Raw genomic sequence first — 17,810 nt, forward strand, 5'->3', positions numbered from 1 at the left:
AGCTTCAACACAAATGCCCTCACATCATAGCCGAATGCGTCAACCACACAGTAACCAGCGAGGGGCATCTCACCAGCACAAACCCCGCCGTGTTCCCGGGGCCTAAAGCAACAGGATACAGTCCAACAAAAAGACAACAGGACGCAGCCTTGAAGACAAAGGTAAGCGGCAGGCACCTTTCTACGTAGCTGAGATGGTGTCACAGTAGTGATGACTGGTGCCAAAATTCGTCCTCCGCACAAAGAGGGCCGGGAGAGGTGCGAGTGATGCTGCCTCGTAGAGCCCCATCATTTTGACACACACCAGGCTGGTATTTTTACCGAGGAAACGCCTCGAATAACAGCGGAGGTGCTTTTTGACACATTACCATTAACCGTTTAATGATAGAATAAAGGTTTACAGTCTACCTGCGGCGAAGGAAGGCAGTTTTGGAATAGCGCATTTTCGGACATGCTATTGCAGATTTGGATGAGAAAATGCAAGGGGAAAGCCTGAATATTTAACCTTCTCTCGGATGCGATGTGTGCTTGTTCCTTTTTCGTAGACCTGTAAAAATAACTTTTATTTAATTGTTAATTTTAAGAATCTTCATCGTATGATATGAATGCATATTTTCCAGATTGATGGAGCTGAGCTTTTGCAGTATTCACATCGCATTTATCCTCTAATCCGAGTCATTGTGGCCTGTGTGATGTAAACATATGCTGAATTGCGAGAGAATTTCCCTGAAGTTGTCATGAAAGAAATGATATGACTAATAATTTGCTAACTAATGCCTCTCCAGTCAACATGGATTATTCATGTGCCTCTTGCTGTTATTATCAGCTGTCCACTAATAAGCAGTTACATGACAGTATACAAGATACAGTAATTATTCTGTTTACATGATCACAGTTTGCTAACCTGCTCACTTTAACCTTCTCAGGTCATTCAGTTTCATCCAAAGCCATGGGGTTCACACAACTTGCTGTGATACTGTCTGTCACCATGATCCACCTTGTTTCAGGTAACTGCATGTATGTGTGTGCATGTGTGTATGTGTGTGTGTTCTCTAATGTGTCCCACCAGAATAATGCAGAGTGTTTTGTTTATCTTAAACCTAGAGAAAAATGTATTTTCTATTCAGTTTGTTTGCCACATTTTGCTAATTTCATTATATTCTGGCAAATAACATATACAGTAATTAGTCCTGGCTATTTCAGGTATGAGCTTTATGACTCCTGAGCCTGATACACCACCAACATCAACCCCAGACTCTTACCCTCTGGGTGACCTGATCCATGCTGCCCTGCAGAGTAAGGAATACTTAGGACAGGCTTCTGCGGGCACAGGTACATTAACACAGGTCTTTATGGCTTAGGAAATGCAGCTACAGTACGATGTGGGTGATTGCTCATTGGAAATGACACACCTTAAATTGAATGTTTGGATTCTGCAGGTACTACCACCAACCCAACACAGGCTGTGCCTGGGCTTGGGCAAACCGAGTCTACAGCAACAGTCATATCACCAGGCCTGCTCACCACAGCTTTAAGCTCCTCCTCTGCAGCCAGCCAGACAGGATCAAGGAATACCATGTCCTCGCTCCCCATAGAGGAGGAGACAACTACCACTCTGATCACTACGACCACTATAACTACAATGCACATGCCAGGTACCTGCATGCCATCACCTGGCTTCCCATGAGTCTTGGTTGTTTGTTGATGCTAGTTGATATGGTTCTGATAAACCAATGTGAACAAAAAAAATGCTCGAACAAATAATTCAGGATCTCGCCTGTGGCTTTGGAGTTGTTCAGATTTCGGTGGCGCCGGCAACAGCAACAAATTCCTCTACTGAATCACTTTGGTTTCCGTCACAACTTCATTCAATTCTCCTCTCTGCCTCTGACTCTTTGAAGAAAGGGTGACAAGAAGATCTTGACAGACAAGGTAACATGAAACAGTCATAAAATATTAATAGGTTACTCAGCGGGTTACTGTACAATGTGAGTTAGCTGTAAAGAAAAACATGCATGTACCTTATGTTTTTTTTTTTTAGAAAACTGCAACACTGTTACATAACCAGTGACTTAATGCTCATTGTTTAGCTATTCAGTCAACATAGCTAGCGCTAATAATGTTAAGTGTTATTCTGCAATATATTCAGTATCCAATATTGGTTTTAGAATTTTAGCTGTTTGGTAACAGTATTATTTGAGAACAGTCTAAAGTACAGACATGTTTGCCCATGCTTCTGGTCTTATTTCAGCAAAATAACATGTTTTTTGTTCCTCTACATTTCAGGATTCATTCTTCAAAATTGTGAAGAGACATAAATAATGCACGGAGCCATGAACGGTGATGAAGAGATGATGAAGTGTTTCCCCTATCTCTCCACCATAACCCAAAACAAGAAAACACACAAGAAAACACACATGAGATCTGCAGAGAGATGATCATACAGCCACCTTTATCAGTAAAGTACTTAGATGGATGTGTTCATCTTTGACCCAGATGATGGTTAGCATTGCTGGCACTGAAGAAAGTACACAGGGCATTAGTTTATAGTCTGTTCCTGTGTGGGCAACTGCACCATGACCACATGAGATTTAAATGTACAAAATTTTGCAGTACACTGATGAGCTGAATCCAAGTAAAAAAATACTGATTTATTTCCCTCAATGAAATCTGTATCAGTCACAAAGGACAAGATGTACGAAGATAAAGAGAAGCTGACGACTTTGAAGATTTTGAAGCTCTGAGACAAGTGAGGTATGAATCATACAGGAGGGGTTTGGGCTCAATATCTACAAGAATTTTGTAAATGAAATGTGTCCATTTTCATGCGACACATTCACTGTTACTGTCCTCCCCGTTCACATTGTCACATGAAAATCTCTGTATCCGGAAGAATCTTGACAATAAAGTCTGAATGCACTCTCTCTGTGTTTTAGTTATCATTACAACAAACAAATACATACTAATCAGTGAACATGCAAACAACTTATTAACTGAAGAAAGAGCAACCAGGTGAACATGAACACTGATATCATCACTGTCATATTCTAAGAAGAGAGGTATTAATTTGACAAATCAGTATGAGTCAGTCAACAATGCCATCATGACGTGAATACTAATGAGGGTTGGTGAAGAACAGAATAGCATTCAAATGATTGTCAGAAATGCTCTTAAGTGAGAATTTCCTTTGGCTCAGGTACCACAATGAGTATCAGCACTCATCCACCTTCAATGAGAGTGTTTACTCATTCTGGTCATGAAATAAGATAAGACTTTATTGATCCCCAGAGGGGAAATGCGCATGTTATAGCAGTGCAGGAAACAAGGAAACAGATAAGAACTAGGAGTAAAATGCAAACAAAATAAGAAGTCAAGTAAATGGAATTCAGTCTATGAATATTATACACATTACAATGCTTAAGCTATATACATGACCTGACTTGTGGATTGTATTTTTTTAAATAAAAAAAAAGGTTGTGCAAAATTTGTGGAGCAGTAATGGTTCTGGTGTAGCTATAATTATGTATGTATGTTATGTAGGTGAAGTAGTGACAACAAAATATAAATAAAATATGCAGCATTGTTATCTACACAGGTCAGCTATATTTCTACATATTTTAGTCCATGTACAAAAATCAGTTTGTGTGCAATAGTCGAGTCCAGAGCTCTGGAGGATTGGATCTGGAGTGTGTGGAGTGGGATGGAGGTGGAGATGATGGTGGTTGGCCTTCAGCAGCATTGAAAGACAGTATTACTATGACAGCTACAGATGAGAATTGAGGAAATGTGACTGAGGAGGTAGGAGGTGGGTCCGCTGATTTTTAGATGAGTGATCAGTGAGATGTGTGTGTTTTGTCACCTACTTCCTCTGTGATTCCACAGTTTTTTTATTGTGTTTTTACTGGAGATTATCGATTAAGCCGACATTTTCACTAGCCTATATGGCAACACAATTGTAGCTTAAAGGAAGAGTTCAACACTTGAAATATGCTTTCTTGCCAAGAGTTAGGTGAGAAGTTTGATAAAATGTCTGTGGAAACAGCCAGGCAAGCTCTGTCCAGAGGTAACAAAATACACCAAATAAAAGTTTTTACACTTAAGTTGTTGTGTCGATTAAACAAATTAGATATGACCTGTTAATAATTGAACTTTAGAGGTGTTGGAAGGCTAAGGCTAGCTGTTTCTCCCTGCTTAGTCTTTATGCTAAGCTAAGCTAACCAGCTGCTGGCGGTGGCTTCATATTTCCTGTATAAAAATGAGAGTGGTATCAATCTTTTCATCTAAGTCTTGGCAAGAGAGCAAATAAGCATATTTCTTAACATTTAACTTCAACTCTGAAATGTACATTATGTGTTGTGGTCACAAATTATAATTTCCCTGCCATTAAAGAATTATTTGACAACAAACAAGTGTGTCCACTACACTTAAATCCAGTCTATCTTTAAAAATAGCATAAAGGTGTTCCATCTAAGTGGCCAGATTTTACATTTTCTCCCACCTGTCTGCATGCTCAGTTAACACTGTCAGCTCCAAAAGTGTTTGGTTGCTTTCCCCTGATTGATGCTTCTAGCTAACACATTTTGGTTTCTGTTTATTGCTAGCCAAATGAACTGTAAAGCCCTTTCCTCTTCTGATGTCATTTGTTTTACAAGGGCTGGTCAATAATTTGAATCTACTCAAGCATAGCAGCAGTTTCAGTCAGTCATGCGGCCCATAAAATAATTGAATCCAAGGCAATCCAGCAGATCACAGCTTCATCTAAAAGTACAGTTCAGCCAGTACTCAGTGGTAAGGAGTCCATTCAACTGTATACCGCTTATTAGTGACGATAAATCAGGGTCAAGCTAAGCTCAGATTTAACTTTTCTGCCCCAAGAGGCCCTAGGTGATCTCAAATATCTCTTCATTGACACCACTCATAATAATCCAAACTTCTATTTTAATTTGATTATTATTAAACATAATTAATCATATAAAAATTGATATTTTTACTTTTATTTGACACAAGACATAGTGATCCTGGCATTGTCAATGTTTAGGCCTGATCTCTTTCTTCCTTTTTTCTGGTACATTTGCTAAACTTTGCATTTGTACTTAACCTCTTAGTGTGGCAGAAGCTGGACCTGTTCAACTATTCATTCTTTACTTTTAGCTATTCTGACATCTCTGCTAGCTTGCTAAAAGCTTGTCACGCAATAGCAGCACGTAGTGTTGAGCTGTTGCCACTATCTCTATCTAGGTTGGTGGGAGGCGTTCCCTGTGCATTGGTAATCGTGACAATAAATATACTACTAAAAATCAGCCTCAGACCAATCTGTAATCCTATTGATGTGTTTATTTTCCTCCTAAACACAAATATGCGGATATTTTATCTTACCAAATCATAATTTCTTTTTCTTTTTTTTCAAATCAGCTGAGTATGTATGCCTCCTAATCCCATCTCATTCCTCGCTATACCAAAGGTGCACCGTGTGTCTCTGTAAAACTGTAAAATGTCACAATCCCCACATGCACTGGGATGCATACATGTTAACTGGCCTTTGCACAGTGCACCTTGATTCTCAAAAACATTTGACTGTGAAAATATCAGCTGGGAAAAAAGCTGAAACAGCACTGAAAGTGTATGAATGTGAGTCATGATGCTAAAAAATAATATATGTTCTCTAAAGTGTTCCTGTTGTAAGTTTTAAAAACTTTAGATCTATTTCCCATCACGTGTTCTTACTTTTTCTTCCCCTGCCTTTTCCGTTTTTTCACAGTCCAATGCAATGCAACTTTGTCGGCAATGGAGGATGTTGTTGAGTCACCAGATCCTGCATCATCATCATCATCTTTTTCCCCGCTGGAATGCACCTACAGCATTACTGTGTATGCGGGTTATGGTGTGGAAATTCAGGTAATGTGTATTATTTCTTAAGAATCCATAAGCATAAATAATTTTTCAAATATGCACCTATTTTCAAAGACATATTTCCAATGTAAAATAAAGTTTTAATGTCTTCTTTAAACTGAATATTTAGGCTTCTGTCCTTTTCTAATTACTGAGAGGAATATAGATTCAGTACAAAAGTGAGACTTGAAATATGTTTTATTAAATACAGTCAGTGAATTTTGCATAGAAATCTAATTAGATCTCTTATTTGAATGTGAACTGTGATATCTGTCAAAGTAGATACAAAATTTGAAGCATATTTTACATTTTCAGTCAAATAAATAATTGCAGTGTTGATGCTGTATGTTGAGTGGCTAAAGCGTTTACAGTTAGCTGTATACAAACAAAAAAAGTGTAGCAATATGGTCAATGAGCTGCGCTGTATTGATTTTTAGCTAATGAGGCTCAAGTTAATTGTTAGCAAATTGAAGCCAACACATTCACACACAATTCAAAAACCGCAAACATGATGTCTCTTATTATTTGAACAATAAATTAAGACCATTTCACACACCATATCATGTATTTATGTTTTTCATTTGTTCATCTTAAAGGTGCCAAATGTGCACAGAAAGACTTATAGTTCACTTGCTGCTAAATTGCCTGGCAAGTTTAATAATTAAAGCTGGTTCTGTGCTGTTATTTCCTCTTTTCCCTCTAGGTGAGGAAGGTTAATCTGTCCAAGGAAGAGTCTCTGACAATCATGGGGTACGGAGGTGTGGGACCAGAGCTGTTGGCCAACGAGACCCTGATGAGAGAGGGTCAGGTGATTCGCAGTACAACCAATCAGGTGTACATTCACTATCGCAGTCTCCGACAGACCAACCATGGCATGTTCAGCCTCCACTATCAAGGTAAATTAACCCTTCAGGTTACATATTTTCCCTTTATCTATTGCAGCAATGCTCTCTTTTTCAGGAACACCCTGATTACATTCACACAGCTACACATTTACACATGGAAGCCACCCAGTACAACCACAGTCTGATTTGCTGGCCACTGGGCAGCTCCACTGGAGCAGCTAGGGTTTGGGGTCACTTAAGTGGTGGTGATGACGGAGGGGCAAGTGCTGCTTTTCACTTTCCCCACCCTGATTTATCCTGCGGGGCCAGGGGATTGAACTGACGACCTCCCGGTCACAATGATGACGCATGAAAATTGTGAATAAGAGTTTTGACAGAATGGGACAATGGACATGACATAAATTGTAGAGATTTATGAATGATGATCACACAGTGCACAGAGAGAGTAGAAATTAGAGAGTACAGTCTTCTCTTGTAAATTAAAGAGTAAGGTCTAGACCTGCTCTGTGTGAAAAGTGCCCTGAGATGACTTTTGTTGTGATTTAGCGCTATATAAATAAAATTGAATAGAAATTCATCATTAGAAGAAATTAAAAACACAAGAAAATATCCTTTTTGAACTTCCTAAAAAGCATTATATACAATATGATGTCAAGAGAATGAAGCACACGTGTTGCAGGTCTAACTGTTTTTTCCACTTCCTTCCTGTCTCTCTAAAACATCCTTTTAGCCTTTCTGCTGTCCTGCCCATTCCCCCTGTCTCCTGAGGGCGGCGGAGTGACGGTGACAGACATCCATCCTGGAGGTCAGGCACATTTCCACTGTGATCCAGGTTTCCAGATTCGCGGCCATGAGGTGGCTACCTGCGTCAACACAACACAGCCACACTGGAGCACTCCTGAGCCACAGTGTGTTGGTCAGTAGACTCATTTAGAAATAAATGTAACAAGTCTGGCTAGTCTTTCATAGCAGTGTGATTGTGACCGTGGAAAGTAATATGTGGATTATTATTTTTCCGTAGCTGTGTCTTGCGGAGGATGGATTCGTAATGCAACAGTGGGCCGGATACTGTCTCCACCTCCTCCATCTGTCAGCAACCACAGTAATGGAAACAACCTGAGCTGCCACTGGTTAATAGAAGCCAAAGAGGGGCACAGACTCCACCTACACTTTGAGAGGATTGCACTGGATGAAGATGATGATAAGTAAGTTTGTGTTTCCACTAGTATGTGTATCACAGAATCTTCAATCATTTGAAAATTTGAATGCTCATATCAAATTCAGAATCACCAATGTGTTTTGTTTTGGCAAATGAAAGTTTGTATTTTTAGTTTTGGCATCTTTCCACAAAATTATGTTCCTCTTTCAGATTTTTGGCAAGTCAGGGACAGTCAGCAGCCCTCCCTTTATTTTTCACCACCTTCACTTAATGTTCCGCAGATCTGAGACGCACAAAGTTGTTGTCAATTATTTAAAGCATACCAAACTACTTCAAAATTGCACATCCCTAAACCTGTCCAATTTATGATAGACAGACAATAAATAAAATATGCTAAAACGATTCTAAAATATGCTTCGTTCTTTGAAATCCTGGGTACTACACTACCCATGATGCAAATGGATATTGTCTTTTGCCCAGACTGTCCCCATTTGACTAGTTAGACTGTTGCTCAGTTTTTTATTTCTCACTACTCTACCACCAACCATCATTTAATGATAGCCGCACATTATAAGTAATTACGAGTTTATTTAATTAATACAATTGAAAAGTAAACCCTTAGTTATTTTTCTTAGCTTGTAACTTAACCTTCTATTTAAGCATTACAAAACAATATTAGAAAAATTATAATAACTTAATTTCACAAATGAACAGAAAAATCTAGTAGCTTTAGTATATCCAAGACCAAAGCAATATAACTTTATTCACAGTCATGTTGATGTACCTTCAACTTATTATCCATGCACATTCATGCATTCTTTATTCAGACACTTATCATAACGTCTTCCTCTTTTCTTGGGCTTACCACCGCCCATCTTTGTGGTTTGTTCCTTTTAGGTTAATTGTGCGCAGTGGAAACAGTTCCCTGTCTCCACCGCTCTTTGATTCAGACCTGGATGATGTCCCAGAGCGTGGGTTGCTGAGTGAGAGCTCTACACTGTACCTGGAGCTCACAGCTGATTCTTCTTCCATCCCTCTGCTTCTGGCGCTGCGTTATGAGGGTGAGCGGAGAGACTCCGGATACTCAGCCTGCATCCTTTTCCACATTCAGCATAACACAAAGGCAGTAGCATAGCTGCACATCCTGTCAATACCTGTGTCAACATCCTGCCTGAAAATATGATAGATATAAGAATAGATGTGACACATTATTGAATAACAGGAACCCACCAAATATAAAAATTCAAAATCCTCACAGGTGATATGTCACTTGTTACAGGTTATTGATATGTATTATATCTGGAGTGGGAGTGAAGTTTAATAGGCAGCACTCAAGAAAACCAGTGCTTTCTTCTCATTTGCTGTTGTGTTTAAGAGGGCTATAATAAGCCACATAAGTGCTCACAGTCTGCCTACGCCTCAGTGGGATGTATTTTAGGCTTTGGAGATGCTTACCGTTGAAGCTGTTAGTGTCTCACAGCTGGGCTTTTTCTAGGAAAGAGGTTTTGAGGCTTTTGGTCATCCCAAGTGAAAAGCTACACTTCTCCCTCCTCAATTAAACAGGTATGGTTGCTTAATTTTGTCAACCACGAGAACAACTACTGTATCTGCTTCTCAACAGAGATCGTGTAGAATCTGTAAAAATGTATGTAAAAATGTAGGGAATAGAAAAAAAATACTTTCCTGGATCAGTGCACTCACACACATAACAGAATTATGTTTTTTATTAAAAAAAATAATTTTGTTATCTTTTTTTCTCCTTGTCTCTTTTTTTGTTTTTAGCTTTTGATGATGAACACTGCTGGGAGCCCTACATGCCCCATGGAAATTTCAGCAGCAGTGACATCACATATCAGCTAGGCACCACTGTTACCTTCACTTGCTCTCCAGGGTTTGTCATGGAACAAGGCTCAGGGACGATTGAGTGCATTGACCCCAGCAATCCCCACTGGAATGACAGCGAACCTGTGTGCAAAGGTAAGTTTTGGGACTGAGCATCAGTTGTATTTCAAATGAGTGAGTCCATTAATATATTTATCCTTATGAAATCAAATAGTTTTTATTTCCCTTATCAGAATTGCAATCTTTCTTATTCCCTGTCCACCCTTGTGTTTTATATGAAGTGAGAAAGTCATTTGATTAATATTCAAATTGAATTGTGTTGAGAGGCGTCAAGATGTTATAGCATGAAGACTACAGCCTCGCTGACTCTGTCATCTGCTGATCTGTTGGCATGCTGTGAAAACTGAGAGCAACAGAGAGACTGTGGCAGATATGAAACTGGCAGAGACATTGCACAGGGTCAGGGACTGGTTGAAAACACAGGTGTTATGCTTTCAACCAAGCGTTAAAGTGACAGAAAGACATTCTGAAAGCCATATGCTGTGTGGTGTTTTTGCTTTGAGTAAAGCACAAGAAGCTCACACACAGTGATGGAACAGCAGGTGGATGGTAGGATGTCAGTAACTTTAGCATTTTTTGTTTTCTTGGTTTCCAGTGTTATGTCCTGGAAGTCATATCCTGCTCATATCTGCCTGTTATGCTCTCACTGAAAGATATTTGACAACTGTTGTGGTTAAAATGTTCCCAGAGGAGTGTGTGTGGGATGTCTTTTTATTCTATCACGTGTTTCTGTGAACAATACCTGGATTCACGCCACAGACACGGCTGGCCGTGTGTGTGGCTTCCTAGTTTCATGCTTTGGTTGATGCTTTGTATGAGAGCAAGTTCTGGCATTGTATATGAAGTCAGCAGTATTCTTCAATCCAAATCTAATTTTATGCATTCTCACAGGCAAAATTGTTGGTTTGCAACCAAATACAATCATCACTGCAGTTTGCACCCAAGAGTTTTCATCTCCCTACTGGCACACTTTCCTAGCTGTTCGTATTAGGCCACAAGCTGCTGTGGTTGATGTTAATCTAATAGTTGATGGTAGATGTAATGTAATGTAGTAACAGTGTCAAAGTGATCACATTCATTAATTGATAGCAGAACAAATAGTAGACAACAGGCAGATGGCTGTTTTTAATTAGTCCAAGTGTAACTATGAAAGTTTTATAGTATCCATACACTATTTTTCCTTTTTAAGTGCTCTCTGAACTCTTTATCACCTCTTCTTCATTTCTCCTTTTCAAACTGTCTTTATTTGTGTTCTCACCTTCCATTAATAATTCATTTTCCTCCAGCTCTCTGGCTTTTCTTTTTCCAATTTTTGTTGTTATTTCATGATTCCCTTTGTCCTCCAGTCTATGTTCTCACCTCAATTTCTCTCCTCTCTTCTCCTCTGTAAGCTCTGTGTGGAGGGGAGTTGACCGAGCCCGCAGGTACCATCCTGTCTCCTGATTGGCCCCAGAGCTACTCCAAGGGGCTCGACTGCGTATGGCAGATCCATGGTAACGAGGAGAAACGTATTGAACTGGATGTCCACATGTGAGTATTGCTAATTTAACTGGTTGGCAGTTAAAAAGTGACTAAATTAAATACTTGAATATTGTCATATTTATAACACACAGAAATTGAAAACATGTACCCCTTATATGTAGGAGTACATGTTTCAAGACTGCATTATGCAACATTTTGTTTGTAATGCCATACACATTTGGAAAAAACTGACATATTGTTCACGCAAAATACTGCAAATAGTTAAATGTCTAAATGATGTAGTTATTGTTTATTGTGTAAAATTATGTGTCAAACATCTTACATGACAAGGGTTTGCAATATATTTGGTAGGTGAAACACTGCATGAAACCTTGAAGTCAAGAAAAGCATTGATAAGAGATGGTACAAAGGCTTTTGATGACATTTATTTGGAACATTTACTGAATAGTATGCCTGTGTATATTGTTCAGTAAATGTTCCAAATGAATTGCAAAAAAATCTTAAATAGACAAAAATCTATTTAAACAGCAATTCAGCTTGTGTCTGCACTGCATATACAATTCAATAACAGCTCATGTTACTATTTCCATAACATTTTTAGCAGTTTACATTGTGATATATTGTACATGTGTATTTACAGATTTCAAATGAGTTATACTTGTTTAATATTTTATTATTATGCTCTTTGTCCTGTTATTAACTAATAAAATGCATCAGGTATGTGGACTGCTCGTCTTAAAAAACAGAATCTCCCTGAAGTGAAATCTCATTTCTTTTTTTTATTCTTGTCTTTCCCTCTTAAAGTTTAAATATCCGTCACACTGATGTGCTGACTGTTTTTGATGGACGTGATCTCATGTCCCATGTGATCGGCCAATACCTGGGGTCCAGAGAGCGCTTCCAGGTTGTGTCTGGGGGGTCAGAGGTCACTATTCAGTTTCAAAGTGATCCAGATGATTCCAGTTTCATCCTAAGTCAGGGATTCCTTATACATTATCGTGGTAAGTGACTCCTAAATTAACTAATTTTATGGCGTAAAGTGTAAACATTGTGAATCTACACATCTTTTACATTTAAAATATAGATTATGTAAAAGTCTGTCTCATAATTGGGCAGGACAAATGAGATCATGACCAACCTGTTTTAATTTCTTTCACTGAATTGCTTTCTGTGTCGTGCAGAGGTTGAGCCAAATGACACCTGCCCTACCCTGCCTCAAATTGAGTTCGGATGGATCAGCTCGTCCCACTCTTCCCCTGTGAGAGGCAGTGTGCTGACCTATCAGTGCCAACCAGGGTATGACATCAGTGGCTCTGACATCATTACCTGTCAGTGGGACCTCTCCTGGAGTAGCAGTCCACCCACTTGTGTTAAAGGTGAGACAAGTACTTTAAAGATCTTTTCTCCACACAGAAATCTTTGTTAGGACTGAGACAGTATAGAAGCTAAGAGATTTGACTTTTTCTGAAGATAAGATCAGATGATGAGATACAAAAGATTCATGTTTTTAGTTTTATCATATAACTAAACACATTCATATGTCACAAAAGAAATTGTTCAACAGTTAAGGAAATGCACTTATTCACTTTCCAGCATAGAATAAGATGAGAAGATTGATACCATGTTAAATATGAAACCACAGCCAGCAGCTGGTTAGCTTAGCTTAGCATCAAGACTGGAATCTGGATCTTATCAAAGGTAACAAAATGCACTTCACTTTAAGTCCCCCTATTTAGCATAGTAAGCAGCACATAAAAATTTAATAAATAGCACACTATAATACTTATAAATGCTAAACAGGTGTTACCCAAAATCCGCCTAACAGTACCTCACTAATTAAAATGTTATATCTTGCTTGTTCAATCTGTACAAAAACCAAAGTGTAAAAACAACAAGTAATGGTTTTACAAGGGATTATGTACAAGAAATGAAAAGAAATGTGTTGTTTTTACACTTTGGTTTCCTTACAGCTTAAACAAAACTAAATATAACATGTTAATTTGTGAGCTTTAGAGGTCTTGGTAAGCAGATTTATGCAGCCTTTATGCTAAGCTAGGCACCCCCATCCCCAAAATCCCCATGCATGCCGTTACTCATCTCTTTCTCTCTCGTTTGCTGTTATCTCTCTAAGTAGTATCAATGTTTCATCATACAGTTGACGTAGAAATCATCCATGCTGCTATTGCTGCTCCTCTTTGTCTTGAGTTTTTTTCCCAATTGCAAGTTAAATGCTGTCATACATGTCCGTTTTTGTTCCCCACAGTCCAGCAGTGTCCTGATCCAGGAGAGGTGGTAAACGGAGCGCGCTCAGTGCGCCCTGAAGCAGGTTTTGCAGTTGGAACAGTGGTCCGTTTCTCTTGTAACCAGGGCTATCAACTGGAAGGTCCCAGCCAAATCTCCTGCCATGGACGAGACACTGGCACTCCCAAATGGAGTGACCGCAGTCCAAAGTGTGTCTGTAAGTCCCTCTCCTGCTCTCTGCTGGTTTTGCCTGTCTGCTTATGAAGTAACGTTCAACTACATGACTGTCCTCTGTATGTTTTTTTGTGCTCTGAACAGTAAAATATGACCCATGCCCAAACCCTGGTGTCCCTGACAATGGTTACCAAACGTTGTACAAGCACAGCTACCAGGCAGGAGAAACTCTGCGTTTCTTTTGTTATGAGGGCTACGAACTTATTGGTGAGGTCATTATCAGCTGCGTTCCTGGCCACCCGTCTCAGTGGAACAGCCCACCGCCCTTTTGCAAAGGTGAAGCTTATCATTGTTGTCCACATTTTTATATACTGCTCTGGACTCTCTTTGATTTCATTTAAAAAACAGAACAGGAAAATGTCTGAAAACCAATTCACTGTGTCTGTGTTTGACTTAATAAGGTTACGTTTTTGAGTTTAATTACCAAGGTGCTTTTACCACTCATTATTTTAGTAATAAAATAAACATCAGCACAGAAATAAGACGAGAACTTCCAACATGAATATGTCTTATAATATTTCTTGTATCTTCATTTCACACAGTGGCATATGAGGAGCTTTTGGATGATCACAAATTAGAAGGTGATTTCATTTCTTCTTTTCTCCTATGTGATGCATATGAAGTCAAATAAGTCCTTCAGACATGATATTTAAAGCAACTATGTGCAGGATTTTGTTTTTTTTAAATTTGGCACCATCTAGCGGTGATATTAAGAAGGACGCTGATAGATGCCGTTACAAAAGTAAATGTGATTTTTGAATTTTTGTTTTACACTGGACACGAGGGATACAATAGTTTTGTTGTCTACTAGTCTACTATTGTTACAATGTACAAAATATATAGTGCAATAATAGCAGACACACTAAAAAAAACTTAACATTGGGCAATGTTAGACTACTTACATTTAGAAAATGTAATATAAGTGGTAATTGGTGTACTAAAAAGATACTCTTTCAAATTAAAGTTAAACCTGCAGTGTGGAACTTTTACATATAAATGAACATACGTACGAACATCTCTCTGTATTTCACAGTATATTGGAGAATATATTTCTGGTGTTGTGTTTGACATTCCCGCGCTGGCCTGGATGAATGTATACTGCTGCTCTATGGGAAGAGCATGCATACTAGAGATTTCTGCTGGCCAACCCAACTAACTTCCAGTTAGCTCTCTGCTAACTTGAATAGGGATAAAAATAATTTAATCGTGCAGCTCTTCTAGACTTTCCAAATGTTATTGGACCAAATTTATCAAATTCTGATCTGTCATTTCGCTGGGGTTGTGTGATGCTCAAAACAATTTATCCACCGTTTTACAGCAGCAACAGTAGCGACAGAGTAGGCTACAGCGTAGCCTATGACGCAAGCACATGTCGACAGTGCTTTTATAACTACTCTCAATGCCAGAAGGGGGAGACAAAAGTCCTGCACTCCAGCTTTAAGGGTCCCCAGATTTAGCAACTCATTTTTTCATGTGTTTGGCTTACATTATGTTATCATTTTTAATGAAATAAAAGTACATTGTGAAGAGAAAACAAATCACAGTTGATAGAAGAAGCATCTTTTTCTTGACTTCTTCACAGTGTCCCAGGCATTCGAGCCGTCCCATCAGATCCTGAGTGAGAACATCGCTTTGGCAATAATTCTGCCAATCATCCTGGTCATCCTCCTGATTGGAGGGATTTACATGTACTATACAAAGTGAGTACCAATGTGACATCTAAAACTTGATTCAGTTTTTACAAATGTCCACACTCATCCATCTCTGTGGTGTAGTTGCAACACTGCTTTAACTCTCTGTTCATGTGGTTATATGTCATTTCTTTTTATCACTCACAGCATATGCAAACTAGAATGGAAGCCGCTCTTCTGGAAGTCTCTTTCACACACACACTCCTACAGTCCCATTACAGTTGAGTCCGATTTCAACAACCCTCTTTATGAGGCAGGGGTGAGTATAAAGCTGAAACTTTAAACCTCTGTTTTCTGTACTTCATATTTGTTTAATTGAGACATTAAATGATTTTAGATATATTTATTTTATACATGGACGATTTCACAGTTTCAAACATGAACATTGAAATGGGTCCTTTATGTTTTTCTTAGAAATACTTTCTGATTTCAGAGCTTTGGTAAAACTGTATTGTTTTGTTTTTTAATAATTGCTTTCTCCCTTTGTCCACAGGATACACGAGAGTATGAAGTATCCATTTAAAGGAGAAAATATCTCCGTGAGAATTAAAAACCACAAAAAGAATAAATTCTTTTGGAGGAAAAAATGCTTAGTATTGTAAGGCCTCACTCCCCTTTTATCACTCATTTTTACTTATCTTTCTGTTTTACCATCACTGTACCTCTGGTTATAGCTCTTGGTTATAGCACTGTATTCTTCTGAAGTGCTTTATTTTGATTTTTTTGCACTGATTTGGTTGTCTGCCAATTGTGGGTCCTACTTCACAGTCCAACTTCCTGTATCATTAGGACTGGTGCCTTATGAAGGGTAAGAAATTGACAAAAGAGAAGAAATAACAGTGTGGGAGGCATAAGAACAGGAAAGGAGGGGAACAGACTGATGGGAAATGGATTTTATTGATTAAGTTAAATTATTATGAGGCCAAACATTAGAAAACTTGGCAATACCTTATTTTTAACAATCAAAAGTTACAGTCACGAGCATACAGTACACGCTGAATGTTTTTCTTTCATTTTTAGCGTGGCTCATGTCACATTTTGAAAAGTATTACGGGAAGAATATTTTAATTTCAATCATGAGAGAAGTTTTGAGATCAGCAGTCATTTTCTCTCTTCCTTACTTTGTCTTTCTCTGTGTAACATACACACACACACACACACACACACACACAGATTGAATGTAAATATCTGACTTAATATTGACTGAGGTTGATATATATACACTAAATTAATATATATATATATATATATATAAGCCTCATATATACACTTATACATGGTGGCGGGAGGTTATATATTTTCATTATATGTATAATGAAAATTCAGTGCCAAAATATGTTAAATAATTTAATGTCCTTAAGTGTTTCATCTGTTGTTGCAATAGTGTTTACAAAAGGCAGTGTTTATTTTATTCTTTGCTGTTTCTGGAGTGCATCGTCACCCAGTGTCACATGACATAGAAGAAAAGGCGAGGACATGAATGTCATTATGCTTATAGCATGCACTGATTGTAAATTATATTGCTTCTGCTCAATCTTACCATTATCATTATAGTTATTGACAGTTATCATTGTTATCAGATTTGATGTTGTATGCACTATGTTGATGAAAAATTACAAACTTGGCTGCTTGCTGTGATGCATTATGTATTTATTTACGACTGATTGTTTGAACAGTGAATGTAGTCTCATTCGCTGTGCCACATGGAGGATCTTGGAGACTATTGCTTTGTAGACTTAATTCTTATCATCAGTAGCATTTCTTTGCTTCATATATGATACAACACATTCTTTTGAAGGCAGTCAATTATTTGCTAAACTGGAAATAAAGTCTCTGTTGAATGGTGTAAAACTTGTTGAAATGAGTTTTTATTTTTCCGAATAACAAGGCTGTCATACCTACATTTGCACATAAACAAAACTGTGTTAATGATTATATAACTCGCCCATTGAAAAGTCATGTAATATATATGAGATTATTTCGTACTTGATAGACATTTTTCCTTCATAGCAAACACAGAGGGGCAAAATACAGAGTTGGTGCATGATAATATTTTAGGTTTCACACATTAAGCACTGAGTTGGAAATTAAAATTCACCTTTAATTAGTGGCGATCATTTGTATTTATCATTATTCTACATAAAGATCATTTCTGTTATGATTTTGAATACACTCCAGACAACCATCATCTCGTTTAATTCATGAACTTATCTAGAGGTAAACCCATCTGCACGCCAGAAAAAATAACATGCTGCTGTTGGTATTTGTTACAATCACACTAATATGAATTGTATATATTAATATTAAATAACTAATGTTATGATATGACTGTGCATTATTCATTGAAGTTCCTCACTGTGGCCACTAG

At 38.1% G+C, this 17,810-nt stretch overlaps 1 protein-coding gene across 3 annotated transcripts; it reads left to right on the forward strand.

Moving 5' to 3' along the window:
• The first annotated feature begins 39 nt into the window (after positions 1 to 39).
• sez6l2 (seizure related 6 homolog (mouse)-like 2) lies at positions 40 to 17,293 on the forward strand. 3 transcript variants are annotated; one of them, XM_067570419.1, is made up of 19 exons: positions 40 to 161; positions 926 to 1,006; positions 1,203 to 1,331; positions 1,439 to 1,654; positions 5,758 to 5,894; positions 6,592 to 6,784; positions 7,464 to 7,649; positions 7,755 to 7,938; positions 8,790 to 8,953; positions 9,675 to 9,869; positions 11,186 to 11,324; positions 12,081 to 12,277; positions 12,458 to 12,652; positions 13,540 to 13,734; positions 13,836 to 14,027; positions 14,294 to 14,332; positions 15,334 to 15,451; positions 15,590 to 15,701; positions 15,936 to 17,293. In XM_067570419.1, exons 2-19 carry the CDS (start codon positions 949 to 951, stop codon positions 15,963 to 15,965), a joined length of 2,679 nt encoding a protein of 892 aa, XP_067426520.1. In that variant the 5' UTR covers positions 40 to 161; positions 926 to 948; the 3' UTR covers positions 15,966 to 17,293. The 3 variants fall into 3 exon arrangements, with proteins under 3 accessions (XP_067426520.1, XP_067426522.1, XP_067426521.1); XM_067570420.1 differs by lacking the exon at positions 40 to 161 and adding an exon at positions 193 to 348; XM_067570421.1 differs by lacking the exon at positions 1,203 to 1,331.
• Positions 17,294 to 17,810: the final 517 nt, after the last annotated feature.

The sequence above is a fragment of the Thunnus thynnus genome, chromosome 17 (assembly GCF_963924715.1).
Source record: "Thunnus thynnus chromosome 17, fThuThy2.1, whole genome shotgun sequence".
Lineage (NCBI taxonomy): Eukaryota > Metazoa > Chordata > Actinopteri > Scombriformes > Scombridae > Thunnus > Thunnus thynnus.

Bases quoted from the DNA above. Each gene is read 5' to 3' on its own strand.
- sez6l2 (XM_067570419.1), top strand. From the start codon at position 949: ATGGGGTTCACACAACTTGCTGTGATACTGTCTGTCACCATGATCCAC. The intron at 6,785-7,463 runs GTAAATTAACCC...ACATCCTTTTAG, and splicing joins GTTCAGCCTCCACTATCAAG to CCTTTCTGCTGTCCTGCCCA. The intron at 14,028-14,293 runs GTGAAGCTTATC...CATTTCACACAG, and splicing joins CCCACCGCCCTTTTGCAAAG to TGGCATATGAGGAGCTTTTG.